Here is a 22826-nt window from a genome sequence, read left to right on the forward strand (position 1 = left end):
TTTTATATTGTGTCGCCAATAATGCACTGGTTTCTAGGCCTACAGTTGGCATGGTGAAGTAAATGTACAGAAACGTATTTTATGAGAATGGTCTTGGCTCTCGATTGCTGTTTTATAAAACTCAATTGTATAAAGAGCCTTTCTCAAAACAACCCTAGAACCACGAGGATTTCATTAGCGAAATAAAGTCCCGTCATGTGCTCCTTTTTTCATTTGTTTATTTATAGAGACCAGACCACCATCTACAATGTCACGAGTTTTGGCTCTTCAACACACATTTCTGTCTTTTAATGAAATTGAATGTTGAGCATTATTCATCACATTATTCAATAGTATATTTATATAACAAGTAGGCTGTTGTATTTTACAAATATTTGATATCTGAAATGTATTGAATTATCAAGGCAACAATAAACAATAGTATTAAATTAGTGGGTTTTTCTTGTGCACGATTTCCATCTAGCGCCAACAGCCAGTAACTACATATTCGAGGCTTTAAACACAAACTCGTCACATGACAGAGGAATATTGCTCAGCAACTTCAGGAACAGTTCAACGCTCAAAATATAATTGTTTCCGGTTGAATTGGGGTCAAACAGAGGGGATTGCACATTACAAGACATCACAATGCTTATACGAGTAAGTATTGGAGAGAAAGAGTGAAAACACCTTTTGGAAATGCATCGTTTGTGCTGTAAACTATAGGGATTACAATGTGCAATTGTTATTTGCCTTCTCAGAGGTGCATTCTCGCCTCAGGTGAATAGTTTACATCGATGAAATAGCCAGTGAGCTAGCTAGCCACACTTGTGTAACTTGACCAAAATTGTGTAGCTAACCTAACACATTCCCATCTTCAGCTAGCTAAATCTGGCGACACTTTTTAAAGAAAAACAACGGTCAACATTTTCCTAGCTGTTAATGTGAAATCATGAGCAACTGTAACATTTTCTACTTGGGAGTGGCAAGAAAAAAATGTGTGTGATGTTCAGAGTAAGATCATAATACATTTGATAGCTTTGTCTTGAACACACTTCAAGAGGCCAGGGTTGGAAAAAAATAACCATGCTATCTCTGAATGGAACTTTTCCATATAGAATTATTGAAATAACATAAATGTAAACCGTGTTGGGCATGTTTAAGACCTTACAGAGACAAATGTCAATAACTCTCTTTCTCCCTTCTCTCCATCCCTCTCTCTTAGAGGGTGTTACAATGTGGAGTGACAGCTTTAAAGTCACACAGGACCATCCACCACAGTGCTCAATGGAGGAGTCCTCTCATACCTATCGTTGTGGAACAGACGGTAAGAATTGGAACCCCAACAGAGTTCTATTTAGGACTGCAACATTTCTATGCAACCTGATTCACTCTTGGTTTGGAACGGTTTCAAAATGAGTTGTTCAGCTGTCAGTTCCTGGTCCTAGCTGGTCTAACTGCTTTCCAATGTTCAAAGATCTTCCTCTTGCTTTCTTTTTCCCTGTCTTTCTCTTCTTTCTTAGGGTCGAGGAGAGCGGGCATATGACATCTACTCTCGTCTGCTAAGGGAGAGGATCATCTGTGTAATGGGGCCGGTAAGTCTAGTTGTGTGTCACTGTCTGTGTAATGGGGCCGGTAAGTCTCGCTGTGTGTCACTGTCTGTGTAATGGGGCCGGTAAGTCTCGCTGTGTGTCACTGTCTGTGTAATGGGGCCGGTAAGTCTAGCTGTGTGTCACTGTCTGTGTAATGGGGCCGGTAAGTCTCGCTGTGTGTCACTGTCTGTGTAATGGGGCCGGTAAGTCTAGCTGTGTGTCACTGTCTGTGTAATGTGTTGGGATTCAAACCCTACACCTACACCAGGAGAAATGGAATATGTTTACATGCACACTAATAATTCGATATGAAACTGATTATGGCAGTAGGCCGAGTATGGCATTAGTCATGACACATGTATACACCTTACTCTGCTTATCTTTATCGGCGTAAGGTCATAATCGACACACATCGACAACAGTCACCCTCGAAGCACCGTTACCCATCGCTAAACAAAAGCCGCGGCCCTTACAGAGCAAGGGAAACAACTACTTCAAGGTCTCAGTGAGTGACGCCACCGATTGAAACGCTACTAGCGCGCACTGCTAACTAGTTAGCCATTTCACACCGGTTACATTAGGACATGTAAACACAATCGGAGTTCCAGCTGTTGCATTTAAGATTCATTTGTTAATCTCTCTCCTCTCCCTCTCTCTGCCTTTTTTCAGATTGATGACTCTGTGGCCAGTCTGGTTATTGCTCAGCTGCTCTTTCTGCAGTCAGAGAGCAACAACAAACCCATTCACATGTACATCAACAGTCCTGGTAAGAGAAGAGTGAAAGAGGGAAGGAGAGGAGGGGGACCTCCCACAAAAATGGTGGAGGAACAGATGGTGGTGGCAGGGGATGGTTGGCGAAATAGGGATGGGTTACTTGGTAAAAAGCAAGTTTCTTGATTGGAGGGGAGAGAACGCAAAAGGGACAGATGGATCAGATGACAGTGATAGGAGATAAAGGGTGCATTCAGAATATTTTTACCTTGACTTAAAATGAACATCATAGGTTTCAACGTTAAAGCTGAGATCTGTGATAGGCGCAACAGCCCCAGATGCATTTGTTATTGTTTTGAGGAAATGAGCATCCAGCATCAATGGTAAAAAAATTACTCTGTTCTATTGTGCGTGCAATGATGTGAGAGGAAGAGAAAAAAAAGTGTTGAAGTAATGTCTTTGTAATATCGCAAACGGACGTGGCAGTTTCACCGCTATGGATTCCAGCTTTAAGGAGAGATTAGAAAAGTATGGGAGAAGAGAACCATCCATGAACTAAATCCAACAAACCATCAATCCTGATTCACATTGATGTTCCTATCCTCCTCTCCCCCCAGGCGGTGTTGTAACGGCAGGCCTGGCCATCTATGACACCATGCAGTACATCCTCAACCCCATCTCCACTTGGTGTGTGGGCCAGGCAGCCAGCATGGGCAGTCTTCTTCTGGCTGCAGGCACGGCCGGCATGAGGCACTCTCTGCCCAACGCCCGCATCATGGTGCACCAGCCCTCTGGAGGGGCCAGGGTAAGGAGGGAAAGGGGCAGGGGGGCAAGTGGTAATGGGACCAGGGAGGCAACAGGAATAGGGGAGGGGAGGGGAGGGAGGGGGGCAGCAGGGTGAAGTCCGACAGGTAAGGGGATGGTGGGGGTTAGAGAACCTGGTACAACTGTTGGTTGGTTAGCTTGTGTTGCCATCAAAAGCCAGACCTGTAATTGTCCATAGGCTATTGGGCATGTAAATATGAGTTCAGTATTTTGACACCTCAGCTGATAAATGTCAGTTGCCTTTACATAACATCTCTCTTCTCTCTCCTGTGTGTTATTAGGGTCAGGCTACAGACATTGCCATTCAGGCTGAGGAGATCATGAAGCTAAAGAAACAGATCAATCAACTCTATGCTAAACACACTGGCCAGCTGTTGACACATATAGGTAAGTAGCTAAGGCATCCAGTTCAGTAGAGTCTGGCTCAGAGGGAAAAGCAGACAAAAGTTCCCAATATTGAAAACAGACCTGGGTTCAAATACATGCTTATTTAATTATTTTTTATTTAAATACTTATTTTCTGTGTATTAGAGTATTTTCAAATAATGTGGCCAAATCAGCTACTTCCATTTGAAGTATCTGAAAGTATTTTCTTATAACTTCCTATAAATAGCCAAAACTAATTTCAAATACTTATTTCCAAATACATTATTTCAACGGAGTGGCTGCGTGGCTGAATTCTCTGGACACCTCCTTTTGATAGCTAAACAACCAAACCTTCTGGGCATGTGGGATTCTCTACTTTACAAACAAGGCCATTGCCAAACTCTGGTTACCATGCGCAGAAATTTAGGCTGTACACAGGTACAACAGGCAACTCTGGCAAATTTCAATTATGTGCTGTATCAAATTGTGTGGCGTTGCTTGATCATTGAGAAGCGAAAGTTGTTTTGCCCCAATGCAATGTGTAGACCGCCTCCTGCTTATGTTTGTGCTACTGCAATATCCTTAGTTACAACCGACAGAGAAAGTTATAGCCTACATCCCAAATTAGGGAATGTTAGTTTGTCGCTGCAGGGGTTTTATTTCAGCTGTTCATAAATATGAGGCAGAGATGTGATTCGGTTGTTTAGCTCTGGCAAAGAGGCGTCCAGGGGGGCAGGACAGGAGTGGAACGGGGCAATTTGATTCGATCGTGCAGCCTCAGCCTCATTTCAAATACCCCTAGGACCAAACAGACCTGGGTTCAAATGCATGAAATTATATATTTGAAAATAGACTTGTCTTTGTATTTGAGTATTTTCTAATACATGCCAGTACTTTCCAAGTTTATTTCCAAATACATCCCAATATTCAACATTTCAATATTCCAAGAAAAATCTCAAAGTACTTACTTTGAAATGTCTTTGAAAGTAATTAAAATACCCTACATTTTTTGATGGAAAATGTTCCATAGCCTCTTGAGTCCCATGTTGACAAGGCCTATCAATTAGTGACTCCGCTAACTAAATTCAAGCGCTAATTCAAGGTTAGGTGATTTGATGATTGACTGAGTCCTTCCTCACTCAAAGCACTTTGTAATAATGTGAGAGGAGTGAACTCACCTCATCCACCACCAATGTGTTGCACATTTTCACCAAAACTCGTAACCACAAAATGATTCCCTCCTGTTTTCTTTCTCCCAGAGGGTGTGATGGAGAGAGATCGTTACATGAGCCCTATTGAGGCACAGGACTTTGGGATCATCGACCGAGTGTTGGTGCATCCTCCCCAGGCAGGCCAGGACGACCCAGAGCTGGTCCAGAAGGAGCCCCCTGCCGCCACCTGCCTCTCACCAGCCTCCCAAACCTCCGCCACCGAGCAGGGCCCTCCAGGGACAAACCCCCCCTCCTCATACAAACCCGAACCCTGACCTCTGAGACTACCAGGAAACAGTCCCACGCCATCCCCTAGCTTCTACCCACCTATAGGCACTTCTGTAGATCGGAATGGATTGGACAGCTGCAGGCAATATGCCGCACTTCTGTAAATCCAAATGCATTGGAGTGGATACTAAATGGGAGAAGTTACAGGGTAGCCTACCAGAGGGCAAAGTGGAGCTATTACCATATTGCTTATACCTATCCAATCCTTTGAGATCTACAGAAGTGCCCTGGGTGGATAGGAGCTAGGGGTCGGTTTGGAACAGAGGACCTGCGTTGTATACCTCTGTGCTGGAGAAACCTCTGGGAGAGGAGGTGGAAAAATGCAGCAGTATTTGAATATTTACATTGAAGAGTTTTATAATTTTTGACCAATCTCAGATTTGTACTGTCCCCCATAATATGTACACTGTATTTACCACAAACACTAATGAGACTGCATATCTCTACAGTGAAGGAAGCAATATAGCCCCCATTTGTACTAGCCATGACAGTTGTGATGTTGATTTTCATAAACTGGAATAAAATACCCAACCTGGGCCTGTATTCATAAAGCATCTAAGACTAGGAGTGCTGATCTAGGATCAGTTCCTCTAATCTTATTCATAATGACAGACAAGGCAAAACTGATACTAGATCAGCACTCCTACTCTTAGATGTTATGAATACAGGCCCTGATGTAAAGAACAAAAACAAATTGGTATCAATGTGTGATTCACCAGTCTGTAACAAGTAAAGTCTATTGATTGCTTCAGTGATGAGATCAACTGAACTGTTTTCTTTTGCAATATACACGTGACTTGTGTAAGCCTATAGAGTGCCTCACTCTGTCAGCCCAGATTCTATGATGTGACTTGAGGGATTTTGGAGATAAAGAAAGCCCGTCTTGTAAGAGTTTCTATGCGTTTTCATGATGGAAATTGAAAATATTTTATTTTTTTGTCTCCATGACATTGACAAACTTTTTTCAGTCACCTTACCATTATATTCTATAGCATTACCTAATATTCTGTATGTTCAGAAAGTAATTGAGTAAAGCACTAATGATGCAATGACTTGCATAGAAAAGCAACATGCTGGGATGAGGGTGAATGGGGCAAATAACAGTGCAATTGACACTACTTTAACAAACTTAAAGTATAAGCCAATAAATGTATTCATGTAAAGTAAGGTGTTATTAGTTAAACATGCCTTCTGGACAAATAACTTAGAAAATTAACAAAAAACATAATCCACCACCTAACATCATACAATATATTATACAATATACACAATACATAGAGCATCTAACAAAACCCAGTAAAATTGTTACATAATACCGTAATGTGAAGAACTATGTTAAACAAAGCAGGTCTTGTGCAATAATGCTAAAAACCCTTTAGCTCTCCAGACCCTGGTAGCCAGTCCATTTAAAAAGCTGGGGAAACATTTCAATATAGTGGCTTCCACTCATCTATACTGATCTGATAAGATGGGTCAAAGCAAGACGAGTGGAGGAAGCAGGTTTAGACCATTGTGATGCAGCAGATGCAGAAGTGAACACACAGAACTGAAACCACACCCTGGGTGGATCGCAATAGTGGCGCTCCTTCCCTTTAACTGCAAAGACTTGAAAGAACAGGACAGGTGAAAGCCATTGGCATCTACCACATTACTTTCACCTTTCTTCATTTTTCCAGATCATTGTAATGGAGAGGTGATAAGGGAAGGAAGCCAATCAAGACGATTGAGATGCAGCCTGTGTCCCTGCCTTGAATAACCTGGTTAAACCAGAACCACAGGTAGCACCTCTTTCCCCTTTTCTCACAGCTCCTTTCTGCTGAGTCAATGGCCCTATCCAAATACAGCCTTCTTTTCAAGTACTCAAACCAAACAGGCACATTGAAACTGACTTGTGACAAACAGTTAATGGAGAAATCTTGTGTGGCGTGTGCCCATGAAAGAAACCACAGACCAATGAAACCAAACAAGTACCGGGACAAAAGTAACAAAAAAAGAAAAAATGTGTGTTGAACTCAGTCCAGTTGATAAGAAATGAGCAGCAAACACTGCATTGTCCAAGATGTGACAGTGTCATTGATAGTAAGATTTGTTGACAGCAATACATTATACTATAAAACACCACTTTAAAAATTACTATTTTGAGAGTAAATGGTCAGGTAGCAAGCTGATTAATGTAACAGTTAATGCAAAGGTCATGCACTAAATGCATTAAAGTAACTGTCCGGTGAAAATCTCATTTTTAAAAGCTCATTCTGTTTGCTCATACCCAAATAATGTTGTTGACTCATCCTTTACTTGTAGTTGTGGCCAAAGCATAAATTAGAGAAAACCTGCTCAGTTAAACCCCATCTCAAACAAACCGTATCAAAAAATGCTTGAAATTTGCTTGGAGAATGACATCATCCTCCTTAGCCGGGACAGGCCCGTCTGATTGGTCCAGCAGCTTTTCTCCCAAATTCTCTGATGGGGAGCGGAAGAGTACACTAGGGGAGCCACGGGCTCAGTGGGCACACTGCAGCGCACAAGCCAAGCAATCCACAGGTTGTGTTAGCAAAAAGGAGTCAGTCTATACAACTTCCATTTCAAATGATGGGGTTTGTCACTTCGCTAGCTAGCTGAGCAACAAGAAAGCAAATCCTCCACACAAAAACCATCGCCATTCCCTATTTTCAATCCTGTGGTTTGTAGCTAAAAGTTGGATGTCAAGAACCGAGGAAACCTAGTTAGCTGTTGTTGATATATGTAGCAGCAGCTATCTAGATAGCTAACTTTGCTCCTAGCAATCGCGACTTGCTTGCTAGCTGTAGCTAACGTTAGCTAATAACAAAAATATCAGGAATTTAAATAGTGAAAGATCAAATGGACACAACTCAATGTTTATTGCTGTTATAGTGAATTGCTCTAGTAGTTCCATTATGAGTTTCCAAATCCTTAATCCCATTTAACTACAGGCAGTAAGTAGCCTTCGGTATTGGTACAAAAATGGAGTGGCTGCAGTTTTCTGGAACCCAACTTGCCATGGCAAGAATATATATATATAATTTTTTGTAGCTGCTGTCCACTCTGCTGCTTACATACACAAAAGTATGTGGACACCCCTTCAAATTAGTGGATTCTGCTATTTCAGCCACACCCGTTGCTGACAGGTGTAGAAAATCAAGCACACAACCATGCAATCTCCATCGCCTACAATAACATTCTAGACGATTCTGTGCTTCCAACTTTGTGGCAACAGTTTGGGGAAGGCCCTTTCCTGTTTCAGCATGACAATGCCCCCATGCTCAAAATGAGGTCCATACAGAAATGGTTTGCTGAGATCAGTGTGGAGCCCTGACCTCAACCCCATCGAACACCTTTGGGATGAATTGGAACGCCGACTGCGAGCCAGGCCTAATCGCCCAACATCAGTGCCAGACCTCACTAATGTTCATGGCTGAATGGAAGCAAGTTCCCGCAGCAATGTTCCAACATCTAGTGGAAAGCCTTCCCAGAAGAGTGGAGGCTGTTATAGCAGCAAAGGGGGGACCAACTGCATATTAATGCCCATGATTTTGGAATGAGATGTTTGACGAGCAGGTGTCCACATACTTTTGGCAATGTAGCTTCTGCTTAGTGCTCCAACTGCCGCTCCCCCTCTCCTTGACATGGAGGAGGAAACTTCATGTTGTACACTAAAGATATGGTGGCCATGTTCGAACTATGCATTCCATGCCTCAAGTGCGATTATGTTCTTTTTCAGGAAGAGTGTAAGGCTAACATGCAGCTATCATGTTGTACACAGAAAACATGATCAACATGTTCGTCCAAACTTTGTCTGTTGTAACAGTATATTTAGGCAAGTAAGACATACAGGCAGTCAAGATAGCAATTATTTTCTCATCATTGCAAACATTGGCTAGTTCTTTTTTCATCAACTCTCGCTACAATATGGCAGCATAACTATGAAAATGATCACAAATATACTGAACAAAAATTAAAACGCAACATGTAAAGTGTTGGTCCCATGTTTCATGAGATTAAATAAAAGATCCACATTTTTTCATATGCACAAAAAGCTTATTGCGCTCAAATTGTGCACAAATTTGTTTACATCCCTGTTAGTGAACATTTATCCTTTGCCAAGATAATCCATCCACCTGACAGGTGTGGCATATCAAGAACAATAAAAGGCCACTCTAAATGTGCAGTTGTGTCACACAGTTGAGGGAGCGTGCAATTGACATGCTGACTGCAGGAATGTCCACCAGAGGTGTTGCCAGAAAATGTAATGTTAATTTCTCTACCATAAGCTGCCTCCAATGTTGTTTTAGAGAATTTGGCAGTACGTCCAACTGGCCTCACAACCGCAGACCACGTGTAACCAGCACAGGACCTCCACATCCGGCTTCTTCACCCGCGGGATCGTCTGAGCCCAGCCACCCTGACAGCTGATAAAACTGCCTATAATAAAGCCCTTTTGTGGGGAAAAAACTCATTCTTATGGGCTGGGCCTGGCTCCCCAGTGGGTGGGCAAATGCCCTCGAGTCATGTGAAATCCATAGATTAGGGCCTAAGGAATTTATTTCAATTGACTAATTTCCTTATATGAACTGTAACTCAGTAAAATCATTGCGTTTATATTTGTAGCAGGCAGTAGTTGACAAACGATAAGGAATAATAGCGCACCGGGCGCCGCAAAACCAACTCGCCCATTGTCAGGCTCTGGTTACCGGTCCGGATACACATGCTCAGGCTGCCTAGAATCTTAGGCAGACTAGAGGTGGAACTGCTAGGTAGCCTACTCATGCTGTAGTTAGTAGGGCCTGTGTGTGGTTAAAACGCAGAGAGTTCCTATGCAAAACTCAAGTGGGGAGTTATTCTTTTTTCACGAACTCTACTACTGAACTTCTCCTGTATTATCTCGCAATACTACTACGATATGGCAGTAACTATAAAGATTAGCCTACATCAGTGGTACTCAAGTACTATTTGAGAAGGTCCGGTCACACACATTTCCTAGGTGGCAACGGTCCGGATGGATAATGTAATTTATCGATGTAGTAACAGACCCCCACCTCACAACCCATGCAACCCCAAACTGTTCACACCCCTCTTGTTGGCGGAGAGAAAATGTTGCAGTTTTAAAGCTAACTTTCCTGCAATTCTACACATTTTGCACATGGCAAAGATTTGTTTAGCTGTTTTAAAGCAAAATGTCTGCAATTCTACACATTCTTTAATGTCTTGTGTTTATATGATACCAGGGGTCAAAGGCCGACCGATCCGGTCTACCAGTTGAGTATGGGGGGGCCTACATCACACAAAACGCTGATTGTTTAATGAGTCCCGCTTGTGCAACTAAAATATCTGTTACAACCGAGAAAGGTTGTATAGCCTTCAATAAATATTTTGGGGAATGGTCATTCAGTTATTTTATTTTATTTCAGCTGTTCAGAAACATGAGGCAGAGATAGACACCATCATCATGGTTCAGAAGAGGGTGAGTAAAGACAGAACCGTAAAGGACGGGGGAGTGTGAGCAGCAGTCACGTAGTGTGCATAAAATAACGTGCAGAATGTGATCCGGATCCTTAGTGGACGGGGCGGAAAACTTATTCACAGCCAAGGCCCCCAAAAAGAAGGCAAGCCTGCTAGGCAGTGTGTACAGCACTGCCCCACGTGGAGTTGGTAGCTAATTTGAATATTCAAGTGTTTGTGCATCTCATTGGCTGAGCTGGCAAGTCAGCTTTTTTGACCAGTATATGCCCAAACCACTGTTCCCAATCAGGCCAAGCAAGGCACAGAGAAAAGCTGTTTTTTAACATCCTTAATTAAATTCAGTTAATTTTAGGTAAATTATTTAATAGAAATCTGGAACACTGGACAGATACTTTAAAAGGCCCAGTGCAGTCAAAAACATGATTTTCCTGTGTTTTATATATTTCCACACTATGATGTTGGAATAATACTGTGAAAAATGATAACACCCTTTTAGTGTAAGAGCGGTTTAAAAAGACCACCTGAAATTTCAGCCCTTTTAGGTGGGATGGGAGTTTTGTAATGCCTGGTGACAACAACAGGCGGGAAATTAGTTACTAGACCAATAAGAAAGAGTTCCAAACCTCTCTGCCAATAACAGCTTGTTTTCCACTCCCAGACAGTCCTAGCAAAATTCTTGCTTGAGAAAATGCTCTTTGCTATGAAGCTATGTTTGTTGCTTTTTGACCATTTTAATTGAAAACAAATCACAGTAAGGTACTTAACTGTTACCCAAAAATGATTTGATATCGAGATAAAAATGGCTGCATTGGACCTTTAAGGAAAGCCCATTTGGCTTTGGGAGTACAGTCATGCACGCACCGAGTGTCATTCACATGACTGAGCAGCCTCCCCAGCTGTTCTTCTTGAAGGTGGTGGCCCAGCGCAACCAGCCCAGGTTGTAGTCGCTGTAGGGCGGGTAGCGCAGGACGTTGACCCTCTCCAGCAACCAGCTCCGGTTCATACAGCCCCGCCTGTGGCTGAACGTCTCAAAGCCCCAGCGGCCGTGGTAGCTGCCCATCCCACTGGCACCTGGAGGGTAGATGACAGGGCAACATGATACACGGTGATCAGATCCATGTCTAGTGCTTTTCTTCTGATAATGACTACTTTATTTACGTTGTCAGACACACACTTACCAACTCCTCCAAAGGGCAGGCCTGGCAAGGCCATGTGTACTATACCATCATTGCCGCAGAAACCCCCACTACTGGTATTGTTCAACACTGTGGTCACCACCTGACAGCGAGAGGGGAGGAACGTGCATTTATTCCATAAGAGTGGAGCCACAGTGAAGGCAGAGGCGGCCATAGAACTACATAACCAACTTTAAATTATAGGAGCTCTGTGGAGGAGGCCACCATGACTATAACATTAGAAAATAGATATGAGAAAAAACATCTATGTGCTGTAATGAAGGTCCTCTATGTGCTGTAATGTACCGAGGTCTCGTCAGAGAAGACGTAGAGAGCCAGGGGTTTCTCTTGGCGGTTGATGTAGTTTATGCCCTCCTCCAGAGACTCTATGGTTAGGATGGGCAGGATGGGGCCAAAGATCTCCTCCTGCATCAGAGCATCTGACTCCTGCACGTCCACCAACACTGTGGGAGCTAGAAACACCACTTGGTCAGCAAGCATTTGCTTCTATATGCCCGCTTACTCATATTTGAAAGTCAAGCCACTTTAACAGCAAGGCTACCACCTAAACCTATTTCAACAATCTTTCAACTTGCATTCACACCCACAAGGTGGCAGCAGTATACAAACCAAACTCAACACCACTGCCTGCATCTCATAGTCCTCTCCTGTATCCCCCCCAAACTCACCGATATACCTGTCCTCCTCGCGGCTGTCCCCTCCGATCACCACCTTCCCCTTGGAATTCCCCAGCATGTCCACCAGGCGTCTCCAGTGGCGCTGGGTGACGATGCGCCCCATGTCTGGGCTCACCCCGGGGTCCAGCCCGTAGAAGGTCTGTAGGGTCTCCTGGAGGGCGGGCAGCAGTGCGTCCCGGGTCTGGGCTGTGCAGAGGAGGTAGTCGGGTGCCACGCAGCTCTGGCCGGTGTTGAAGAACTTGGACCAGCACAGGCGCTTGGCAGCCTTCTGGATGTCGATACGGCCATAGATGAAGCAGGGGCTCTTGCCGCCCAGCTCCAGGGTGACCGGGGTCAGGTGAGGCGCCGCCGCTAGCAGGATGGAGCGGGCTACTGCCTGGGAACCTGGGGAGGAGATGGGGGAGGGTGAAGGGAGAGGAGGGGGAAAAGGTATGCAAGAGTGTGCGAGAGAGGTGGAAAAGGTGATAAAAGGGGCATACAGCCTACATTTTGAAACACAAAACATACTAAAAACAGGAATTGAGGTAATACATATCATTGGTCTAGGGAGTCCTCTGTCTGACTTTACCTGTGTAGAAGATGTGGTCAAATTTATTATTCAGCAATGACTTGGTGTCCTCTGCTCCCCCACATAGTACTGCATAGCAGTCCTGCAATAATCAGATGGCAAAACTCAAACATTAAAAACAAACAGTAAGTGACAGTAGTGATAAATGGGTGGGTGGGTATAGTATAGCAAATATGGCACAGTTGTGCTGCATTCCACTGATGATCCACAAGAAGCAGGGGGGAACCAAAGCAGTGTGTGTGTGTTACCTGAGACAGGTATTTTGGGAGGAGTTCTGCCAGGAGTTGCTCGGTGGCCTGACAGATCTCTGACGGCTTCAGAACGGCACAGTTTCCTGGTTCATGACATCATGGAATAAATATCATGTCATCGTCACAAAAATCAAACCTAATCAATAATGACATGCTAAGAGAATAAGCATTCACTTTACATATACAGTACCAGTCAAAAGTTAGGACACACCTACTCATTCAAGGGGTTCTATATTTTTACTATTTTCTACATTGTACAATAGTAGTGAAGACATCAAAACTATGAAATAACACATATGGAATCATGTAGTAACCAGAAAAGTGTTGAATCAAAATACATTTTATATTCTTCAAAGTAGCCACATTTGCCTTGATGACAGCTTTGCACATTCATGGCAGTCACCTGGAATGCATTTCACTTCACAGGTGTGCTGGTGACACTGATTTATTTAGAATTCAAGGCACACTTAACCAGCATGGCTACCACAGCACTCTGCAGCGATACGCCATCCCATCTGGTTTGGGCTTAGTGGGACTATCATTTGTTTTTCAACAGGACAATGACCCAACACACCTCCAGGCTGTGTAAGGGCTATTTGACCAAGGAGAGTGATGGAGTGCTGCATCAGATGACCTGGCCTCCACAATCCCCCAACCTCAACCCAATTGAGATGGTTTGGGATGAGTTGGACCGCAGAGTGAAGGAAAAGCAGCCAACAAGTGCTCAGCATATGTGGTAACTCCTTCAAGACTGTTGGAAAAGCATTCCAGGTGAAGCTGGTTGAGAGAATGCCAAGAGTGTGCAAAGCTGTCAAGGCAAAGGGTGGCTATTTGAAGAATCTAAAATATATTTTGATTTGTTTAACACTTTTGGTTACTACATGATTCCATGTGTTATTTCATAATTTATGTCTCCACTATTATTCTACAATGTAGAAAATAGTAAAAAAGAAAAGAAAAACCATTGAACGAATAGGTGTCCAAACTTATGACTGGTACTGTACATTACTGACAAGGCAACATTGGTGGTGGATGTAAAATGCTTTGAGCTACTGTAAAAACGCTATAAATCCAATCCATTATTATTAACAAAGCCTACAGGTATACAAATGATATATGTGTACCTGCAGCAATTGCAGCAACCAAAGGTAAGAGAATAAGATGGAGAGGGTAGTTCCACGCCCCGATGATTAAAACTACCCCCAAGGGTTCCCTGCGTATGAAACAGTCGTCCATCCTAGTGGCCTAAAAGGATGGAGAGGAAAAAGGGTTTTCTTGGACAGTTATTACAGAAGCAGCATGTCAGTAAGAAATATTCCAATTGTGTGTGTTTACATGTTGAGACATAGTAAAAAGTGGTAGAGTCAAACAGTTGACAGTGAATGTCGACGGAATCTATACCAGATTCTTGCCAATGTTGTATTCCGGCTGCATCCAGGTCCTGAGGTTTTCCATGGCGAAGTACAGGTCATTCAGCGTTATCTGAATCTCTGACAGGACTGACTCAAACTTGGGCTATGGGGGGGAGAGAGGGGAGAATCAAATCAAATGTTATTTGTCACATACACGTGTTTAGCAGATGTTATAGCGGGTGTAGCAACATGTTTGTGTTAACCAAAGACTGAACTGGTGAAGGTGAAACAATAGCAGGAGAGAGGGAACAGGACAAAGAGAGATAAGAGGGGAGAAGTGAAGAAGAAGGGACAGGGAAAGAGGACAAGAGGCAACCAACAGAGGAAATAATGAGAGGTGGAGAGAGGGAGGCAGAGGGGACATAGGGTGTATAGTAGGCTATGTGTGTCTGAGTGTATAGTAGTACCTTATGGAGGTCCTTATGGAGAGCATCTTGTATCAGCTGCTCGTTTTCTTCGACCAGGAAGAGAAGGTTCTGGAGCTGGGTCATACGGAACTGCTCTGGAATGGTCACGCCCGACCGGAACGTAGCCCTCAACCGGTCAATCACCTCGCTCTGGCTGGCCATCTCTGTCCACCCAACAGACAGACATGGACACACAAAGTGAGTTAGTGGACAATATCACCTGGTAAAATAAGATTGAGACACCACACAACCAAAAGAACCAGTGATGAGAGAAGAGCATTGCTATTGCACATTCACTTGGCCAATAATAATATAGAGTTGTAAATTCCAGACATAAATCAAATACAATTTTATTAGTCACATACACATATTTGGCTGCTGCTTTGTGCAATCTTGGCCATTGTCTAGCTAAACTTCAGCGGTCTTTTAAAAACGACCACATGAAGTAGCCTTGAGCACCGTTTTATATTTTCAGTCAAGATGCGTTACTTGCTCATTGAGAACACACGATGAATCCATGGGTGTATTCATTAAGTATTTTAACGGAAACCTTTTACCAGTTATGAACGGAACGGGGAGGGACCTAGCGGAATGTGTCCAATATAAAATGTTCGTTTTAGTTGCAAAATAGGCGTAATGAATTGGCCAGCACATCAGGGCCCGGTTTAATCGTTAGAACCACCCGGCCCAGGTCAGGTGTAGAAAATGCAAAAAGGAAAGGTAGGCTAGGAAGGTAAGATTACATTATATGCGCTATAAAGAGGTGAAAATTAGGCCTTGCCGCAAGTTACTCACGGTTGATTACTCACAGCAGTGTGTATTATGGGTCATTTGGAAGAGCGCGGCAAAGACTTGCATTTCCTTCCGAAATTATGTGAAAGCGTGGGCGGGATGTCGCTAGTGTGACAGGCACGGATGATGCAACTTTGTAACGATTTAAACTAGAGACTATCGAATTGTTACACATTAAAACAGTTTACGTCGGAAACCCTCTGTTAGGCTACTGCACTCTTTCAGGATGGACGAAGTTGTGAAGTGCTACCTGAATTTTCCCGTAAATGGATGCTGCTGATGGATAAAAATAAATCAACTGACACCTAAGTTAGTCGAAATTTCTGAAGAAATGAAAGTTAAAACTCACCAGTTTCTGCTCAAAGATAGCCTAAATCGTCGTATGTTGACCTGTCGAGCCACTCTTAGACCTGTCTCTGAACTCAGATAAATCACATTCCAACTTGCCGGTGGCTTTGACTTGGTATGGGAACCCGATGAAGGTGGAGCATTTCCGAGAGCCAGTGGTTTTCCTACCCACGCGGCTAGTTTATCTGGAAACGAGAATAGACTTTTGATAGAACTTGAAAAACAAGCCTGGAAACCTGTCTGAGGGAAAAAGAGAAACATGGGTATCCATAGACTATATGCTCCTCAAATTAAAACCTGGACCTAAAGCCAGTTGCGCTGCTTTTTTTCATTCTTCCCCTCTAATCAGGGAAGGATTTAGACCTGGGACACCAGGTGGGTGAAATTAATTACCAGGTAGAACAAAAAACATGAAGTACGCTCATTGGGTAAGATTTGAATACCCCTGGTATATGCCTATAGTGCAGTGAAATTATGCTTGCAATTTTTGCACATAATAATACTCTGTAGCCTAATCATAGCCTAGTATAAGCCCCCAGTCCAAAGCTTGACTTGTATTTCCTCTGTAATACCTACTATTAGGTTTAGGCTACTTGCACTGCATGCCTGTTCTATCTCAAGTTCAAAGGAAATACAATTCAGGTTCAAGTGGGCAGACGGTCTTAGTTTCCATATACTAGTTTACAGAATACAATGGATTGCATATATTTATGTATACAGCATTATCTTGCAAGCAGCATTATTTAATCGTATGAATAGTAGATGTATACTGAACAAAAATATAAATGCAACAATTTCATATATTTTACTGAGTTAGTTCATAGAAGGAAATCAGTCAATTGAAATAAATGCATTAGGCCCTAATCTATGGATTTCACATGACTGGGCAGGGGCGCAGCCATGGGTGGGCCTGGGAGGGCATAGGCTCATCCACTTGGGAGCTAGGCCCACCCACTGAGGAGCCAGGCCCAGCCAATCAGAATGAGTTTTTCCCCACAAAAGGGCTTTATTACAGACATAAATACTCCTCAGCAAAGCCCCTCTCCCTCCTCAGACGATCCGCAGGCGAAGAAGCTGGATGTGGAGGTCCTGGGCTGGCATGGTTACACGTGGTCTGCGGATGTGAGGCCGGTTGGATGTACTGACAATTTCTCTATGGTAGAGAAATGAACATTCTATTCTCTGGCAACAGCTCTGTTGGTCATTTCTGCAGCCAGCATGCCAATTCCACGCTCCCTCAAAACATGAGATCTGTGGCATTGTGTTGTGTGACAAAACTGCACATTTTTAGAGTGGCCTTTTATTATTCCCGGCACAAGCTGCACCTGTGTAACGATCATGCTGTTTAATCAGCTTCTTGATATGCCACACCTGTCAGGTGGATGGATTATATTGGCAGAGGAGAAATGCTAGTAGTAGATATCTTTAAGTACACACACACACGCCCACACACACAGGCCCTGCTCTGCTTTTCTCAGTTGTGTCTGTTTCTCTCACACACCCCACCCCTCTCTCTTCCTCTCTGGGCCCCTCACAGCTGTGTGGCACCACGCTTGGTGAACTCCAGTCTGTCACCTGGGTGTTTCAGGGTCCCAGTTTAGTATCTCTGATGATTCAGATAGACACACAGCTAAAGCAGTTAAGTAGCCCAGGGACTGTCCCTATACACATTCATGATCTAATTCTCACTACCTTGTTTCAGCTGAGGAGAAACCGCCTTTTGCATAAGCCAGCTGGTGGCTGGAAACCATACAATGTTTCAACCACATGAACATGATTTGCATTTGGTTTGAATAAATGGTGAGCTGGATAAAAAAATCAGAATTGTATCACTATTTCATTTATATTATAGACCATGTCAACAGTTGTATTAATTATATTATTTAATATTCTCAGTCACTCACCGCTACTCATCATACACAACTTTATTGACAGACCATATTCATGGTTTGTGTTTGAAAATAAATATAACACACTTTTCAAGAATTGTATTGAACAACGAGTCCTTAACTAAAATAACAAATTGCTCTATGTGGTTTCTCATAGCAGTTCTGGGCACCTCCCCCTAAATAATTTAGTATGTCCCTGATTATAATTATTTATAGGGGAGAGAGTTTAAGAATGTGTTTTTATAAGGCATCTATAAAAATGTGTGTTGGGCGCAACAGTTCAAAGCTACGCAAGCATGACTTCTACCTCAGGATGCACCTGCACTGCCATTTCCCTGATATAGTATCTTGATTAACCCTAACAATTACCAATGTATCACTGTAAAAGTGCAGTAACACATTTAAAAACTACACACAACAGTAATGTATTGCAGATGTGGGAGGAAGTGACAAATTATGAATTGAAAAAGTAATTGAGTGAAATTTAGCCATCTAAGGGAAGTAGTTTGGTGACAGTTGCCGACCATGTGATGTTGAAACAATGGGAACACATTTCAGGGTAAAGTACTTCAGGATTTGAATTGTCTTTTTTGTTTGTTATTATATTTTTTATGTGTTGTTTTAAAAAATTACATTTGTAAGGTATTTTCTGACTTTATTCAACAGATAGAGAGGATGACAGTGATGAAAGATAGAGATTGTGTCAAAAGGCAGTAGGCCAGATTCAAAAATATTCAGAAAACGTGAGACAACATACCACAATTTCTTATAGATACCACTTGTATGAATGTGTTTTTTTCTGAGAAATATCAACATTTAATATGATTTAATATAAATTATTTCATGGCTCACTTGTTGAAAACAACACACAAAAAACAATGACTTTACTGTCTGAACAATATAGAAAAATGTTTGTTGATTGACAGTGATCACTGGCTTCATCAATAAGTGCAGCGTCCTCCCCACAGTGACCGTATGTACATACCCCAACCAGAAGCCATGGATTACAGGCAAAATCCGCACTGAGCTAAAGGGTAGAGTTGCCGCTTTCAAGGAGCGGGACTCTAACCCGGACACTTATAAGAAATCCCGCTATGCCCTCCGACGAACCATCAAACAGGCAAAGAGTCAATACAGGACTAAGACTGAATCGTACTACACCGGCTCTGAAGCTCGTTGGATGTGGCAGTGCTTGAAAACTATTACAGACTACAAAGGGAAACACAGCCGCGAGATGCCCAGTGACACAAGCCTACCAGACAAGCTAAATCACTTCTATGCTCGCTTCGAGGCAAGCAACACCGAAGCATGCATGAGAGCATCAGCTGTTCCGGATAACTATGTGATCACGCTCTCCGTAGCCGATGTGAGTAAGACTTTTAAGCAGGTCAACATTCACAAGGCCGCAGGGCCAGACGGATTACCAGGACGGGCATGTGTCTTCACTGACATTTTCAACATGTCCCTGACTGAGTCTGTAATACCAACATGTTTCAAGCAGACCATCATAGTCCCTGTGCCCAAGGACACTAAGATAACCTGCCTAAATGACTACCGACCCGTAGCACTCACGTCTGTAGCCATGAAGTGCTTTGAAAGGCTGGTCATGGCTCACATCAACACCATTATCCCAGAAACCCTAGACCCACTCCAATTTGGATACCGCCCCAACAGATCCACAGATGATGCAATCTCTTTTGCAATCCACACTGTCCTTTCCCACCTGGACAAGAGGAACACCTATGTGAGAATGCTATTCATTGACTACAGCTCAGCGTTCAACACCATAGTGGCCTCAAAGCTTATCACTAAGCTAAGGACCCTGGGACTAAACACCTCCCTCTGCAACTGGATCCTGGACTTCCTTATAATAATAATAATAATAATAATATGCCATTTAGCAGACGCTTTTATCCAAAGCGACTTACAGTCATGCGTGCATATTTTTTTTTTTGTGTGTATGGGTGGTCCCGGGGATCGAACCCACTACTTGGCGTTACAAGCGCTGTGCTCTACCAGCTGAGCTACAGAGGACCACATGGTCCCTTATGGGCTGCCCCCAGGTGGTAAGGGTAGGTAACAACACATCTGCCATGCTGATCCTCAACACGGGGGCCCCTCAGGGGTGCGTGCTCAGTCCCCTCCTGTACTCCCTGTTCACCCATGACTGCATGGCCAGGCACGACTCCAACACCATCATTAAGTTTGCCGATGACACAACAGTGGTAGGCCTGATCACCGACAACGATGAGACAGCCTATAAGGAGGAGGTCAAAGACCTGGCCGTGTGGTGCCAGGATAACAACCTCTCCCTCAACGTGATCAAGACAAAGGAGATGATTGTGGACTACAGGAAAGAAAAGAGGACTGAGCACGCCCCCATTCTCATCGACGGGGCTGTAGTGGAACAGGTTGAGAGCTTCAAGTTCCTTGGTGTCCACATCACCAACAAACTATCATGGTCCAAACGCACCAAGACAGTCGTGAAGAGGACACGACAAAGCCTATTCCCCCTCAGGAGACTGAAAAGATTTGGCATGGGTCCTCAGATCCTCAAAAAGTTATACAGCTCGGCCTCTGACTGCAAGGCACTACAGAGGGTAGTGCGTACGGCCAAGTACATCACTGGGGCCAAGCTTCCTGCCATCCAGGACCACTATACCAGGCGGTGTCAGCGGAAGGCCCTAAAAATGGTCAAAGACTCCAGCCACCATAGTCATAGACTGTTCTCTCTGCTACCGCACGGCAAGCGGTACCGGAGCGCCAAGTCTAGGTTCAAATGGCTTCTTAACCGCTTCTACCCCTAGGCCTTAAGACTCCTGAACAGCTAATCATGGCTACCCAGATTATTTGCATTGCCCCCCACCCCACCCCACCCCACCCCATCCCCCTCTTTTACACTGCTGCTACTCTGTTTATTATTTATGCATAGTCACTTTAACTCTACCCACATGTACATATTACCTCAATTACCTTGACTAACCGGTGCCTTTGCACATTGACTCTGTACCGGTACCCCCTGTATATAGCCTCCCTACTGTTATCTTATTTTACTGCTGATCTTTAATTATTTGCTATTTTTAATTTTTTACTTATCTATTTTTTTTCTTAAAAACTGCATTGTTGGTTAAGGGCTTGTAAGTAAGCATTTCACTGTAATGTCTACACCTGTTGTATTCGGCGCATGTGGCAAATAAAATTTGATTTTATTTGATGTTTGGCTTTGACTTAAAATTGATTGCCTTGAACCCCCTTTTATATATTTTATATGCATGTTGACATGCTACCACGCAACTAAAAAGATGACAGGCAAACTACACCTCCTCCTGGTCTTGCTGGGCCTCTGTAATATGTACTCAATAATCTAGCAATTTATTGGAACAAAGTATTTTACATATAGAGATAATTATAATATCCATTGAGTTAACATATCAGTGATCTATTGTCTTCATTCTCTTTTCTCTATTAGGGGTGTATGGTCAGCGTCTGGAGGCCATTCCCTCCAGTCCTGAAAGAGCCTATAGAAACTCTCTCCATTAATAAAAGATCCTGCTTCACATTTAGTAGCTACAGCATTGGCTGGATACGTCAACCTGCAGGAAGCACACTTGAATGGATAGGCATTATATGGATAGTGGAACTGTGAATGCAAAAAGTGTTGAAGGATTTATAGAAGTTACCATAGAGAATTCTAACAGCATGGTGTATCTGAAGCTGTCTGGTCTGAGAGCAGAGGATTCTGCTGTGTATTATTGTGCAAGAGAGGCAGTGGTGTGAGTGAGTGGAAGAGCTGTATAAAAACCTAACCTGGTCTCAGAGCATTTCATATTATTCTGTATGTTTCCGATACACTCCATTTAGTACGATATGTTACATTTCGTATTGAATTTAGTAATTTGTGGATGTCCATCATTCATTTTATATGATATGTTTTCTGAAATACAATTCATATGATATGTTAGGAATTTGCTGAACTTATATATTTAAGGTTTATTTTGAATTGTACACATTTGCAGCTAAACGCTGAATTACAGTTTACATAGGCCTAAGTAAATAATTAAATACAAAACTGAGATACACTACATTACCAAAAGTATGTGGACACGTGCTCGTCAAACATCTCATTCCAAAATTATGGGCATTATTGTGGAGTTGGTCCCCCCTCTACTCTTCTGGGAAGGCTTTCCACTAGATGTTGGAACATTGCTGCGGGGACTTGCTTCCATTCAGCCACAAGAGCATTAGTGAGGTCGGGCACTGATGTTGGGCGATTAGGCCTGGCTCGCAGTCTGCGTTCCAATTAATCCCAAAGGTGTTCGATGGGGTTGAGGTCAGGGCTCTGTGCAGGCCAGGCAAGTTCTTCCACACTGATCTCAACAAACCAATTCTGTATGGACCTCGCGTTGTGCACGGGGGCATTGTCTTGCTGAAACAGGAAACGATCTAAGGGGCCTAGCTCTAACCATGAAAAATAGCCTCAGACCATTATTCCTCCTCCACCAAACTTTACAGTTGGCACAAGGCATTCTGGCAGGTAGCGTTCTCCTAGTATCCGCCAAACCCAGATTTGTCCGTCGGACTGCCAGATGGTGAAGCATTATTCATCACTCCAGAGAACGCATTTTCACTGCTCCAGAGTCCAATGACAGCGAGCTTTACACCACCAGCTGATGCTTGGCATTGTGCATGGTGATCTTAGGCTTGTGTGCAGCTGCTCGGCCATGGAAACCCATTTCATGAAGCTGCCGACGAACAGTTATTGTGCTGACGTCACTTCCAGAGGCAGTTTGGAACTCGGTAGTGAGTGTTGCAACCGAGGACAGACAATTTTTACGT

At 43.3% G+C, this 22826-nt stretch overlaps 2 protein-coding genes across 3 annotated transcripts; one reads left to right on the plus strand and one right to left on the minus strand.

Annotated features, from left to right (window-relative positions):
* Positions 1-531: 531 nt before the first annotated feature.
* On the plus strand, positions 532-5861 carry LOC121551337 (ATP-dependent Clp protease proteolytic subunit, mitochondrial). The gene is made up of 7 exons (XM_041863943.2): positions 532-639; positions 1205-1306; positions 1503-1574; positions 2241-2337; positions 2900-3087; positions 3389-3494; positions 4733-5861. Exons 1-7 carry the CDS (start codon positions 628-630, stop codon positions 4957-4959), a joined length of 804 nt encoding a protein of 267 aa, XP_041719877.2. The 5' UTR covers positions 532-627; the 3' UTR covers positions 4960-5861.
* Positions 5862-11198: 5337 nt separating this feature from the next.
* LOC121550413 (aldehyde dehydrogenase family 3 member B1) lies at positions 11199-16439 on the minus strand. 2 transcript variants are annotated; one of them, XM_041862662.2, is made up of 10 exons: positions 16103-16439; positions 14962-15125; positions 14544-14657; positions 14267-14387; positions 13140-13225; positions 12892-12973; positions 12315-12707; positions 11932-12098; positions 11629-11728; positions 11199-11521 (listed from the first exon to the last, which is right to left on the minus strand). In XM_041862662.2, the coding sequence occupies exons 2-10, from the start codon at positions 15121-15123 to the stop codon at positions 11322-11324; spliced, it is 1425 nt and encodes a 474-aa protein (XP_041718596.2). In that variant the 5' UTR covers positions 15124-15125; positions 16103-16439; the 3' UTR covers positions 11199-11321. The 2 variants fall into 2 exon arrangements, with proteins under 2 accessions (XP_041718596.2, XP_045077524.1); XM_045221589.1 differs by lacking the exon at positions 16103-16439 and adding an exon at positions 15757-15813.
* Between the last annotated feature and the right edge of the window lie 6387 nt (positions 16440-22826).

The sequence above is a fragment of the Coregonus clupeaformis genome, chromosome 7 (genome assembly GCF_020615455.1).
Source record: "Coregonus clupeaformis isolate EN_2021a chromosome 7, ASM2061545v1, whole genome shotgun sequence".
In the NCBI taxonomy this organism is placed as follows: Eukaryota; Metazoa; Chordata; class Actinopteri; order Salmoniformes; family Salmonidae; genus Coregonus; species Coregonus clupeaformis.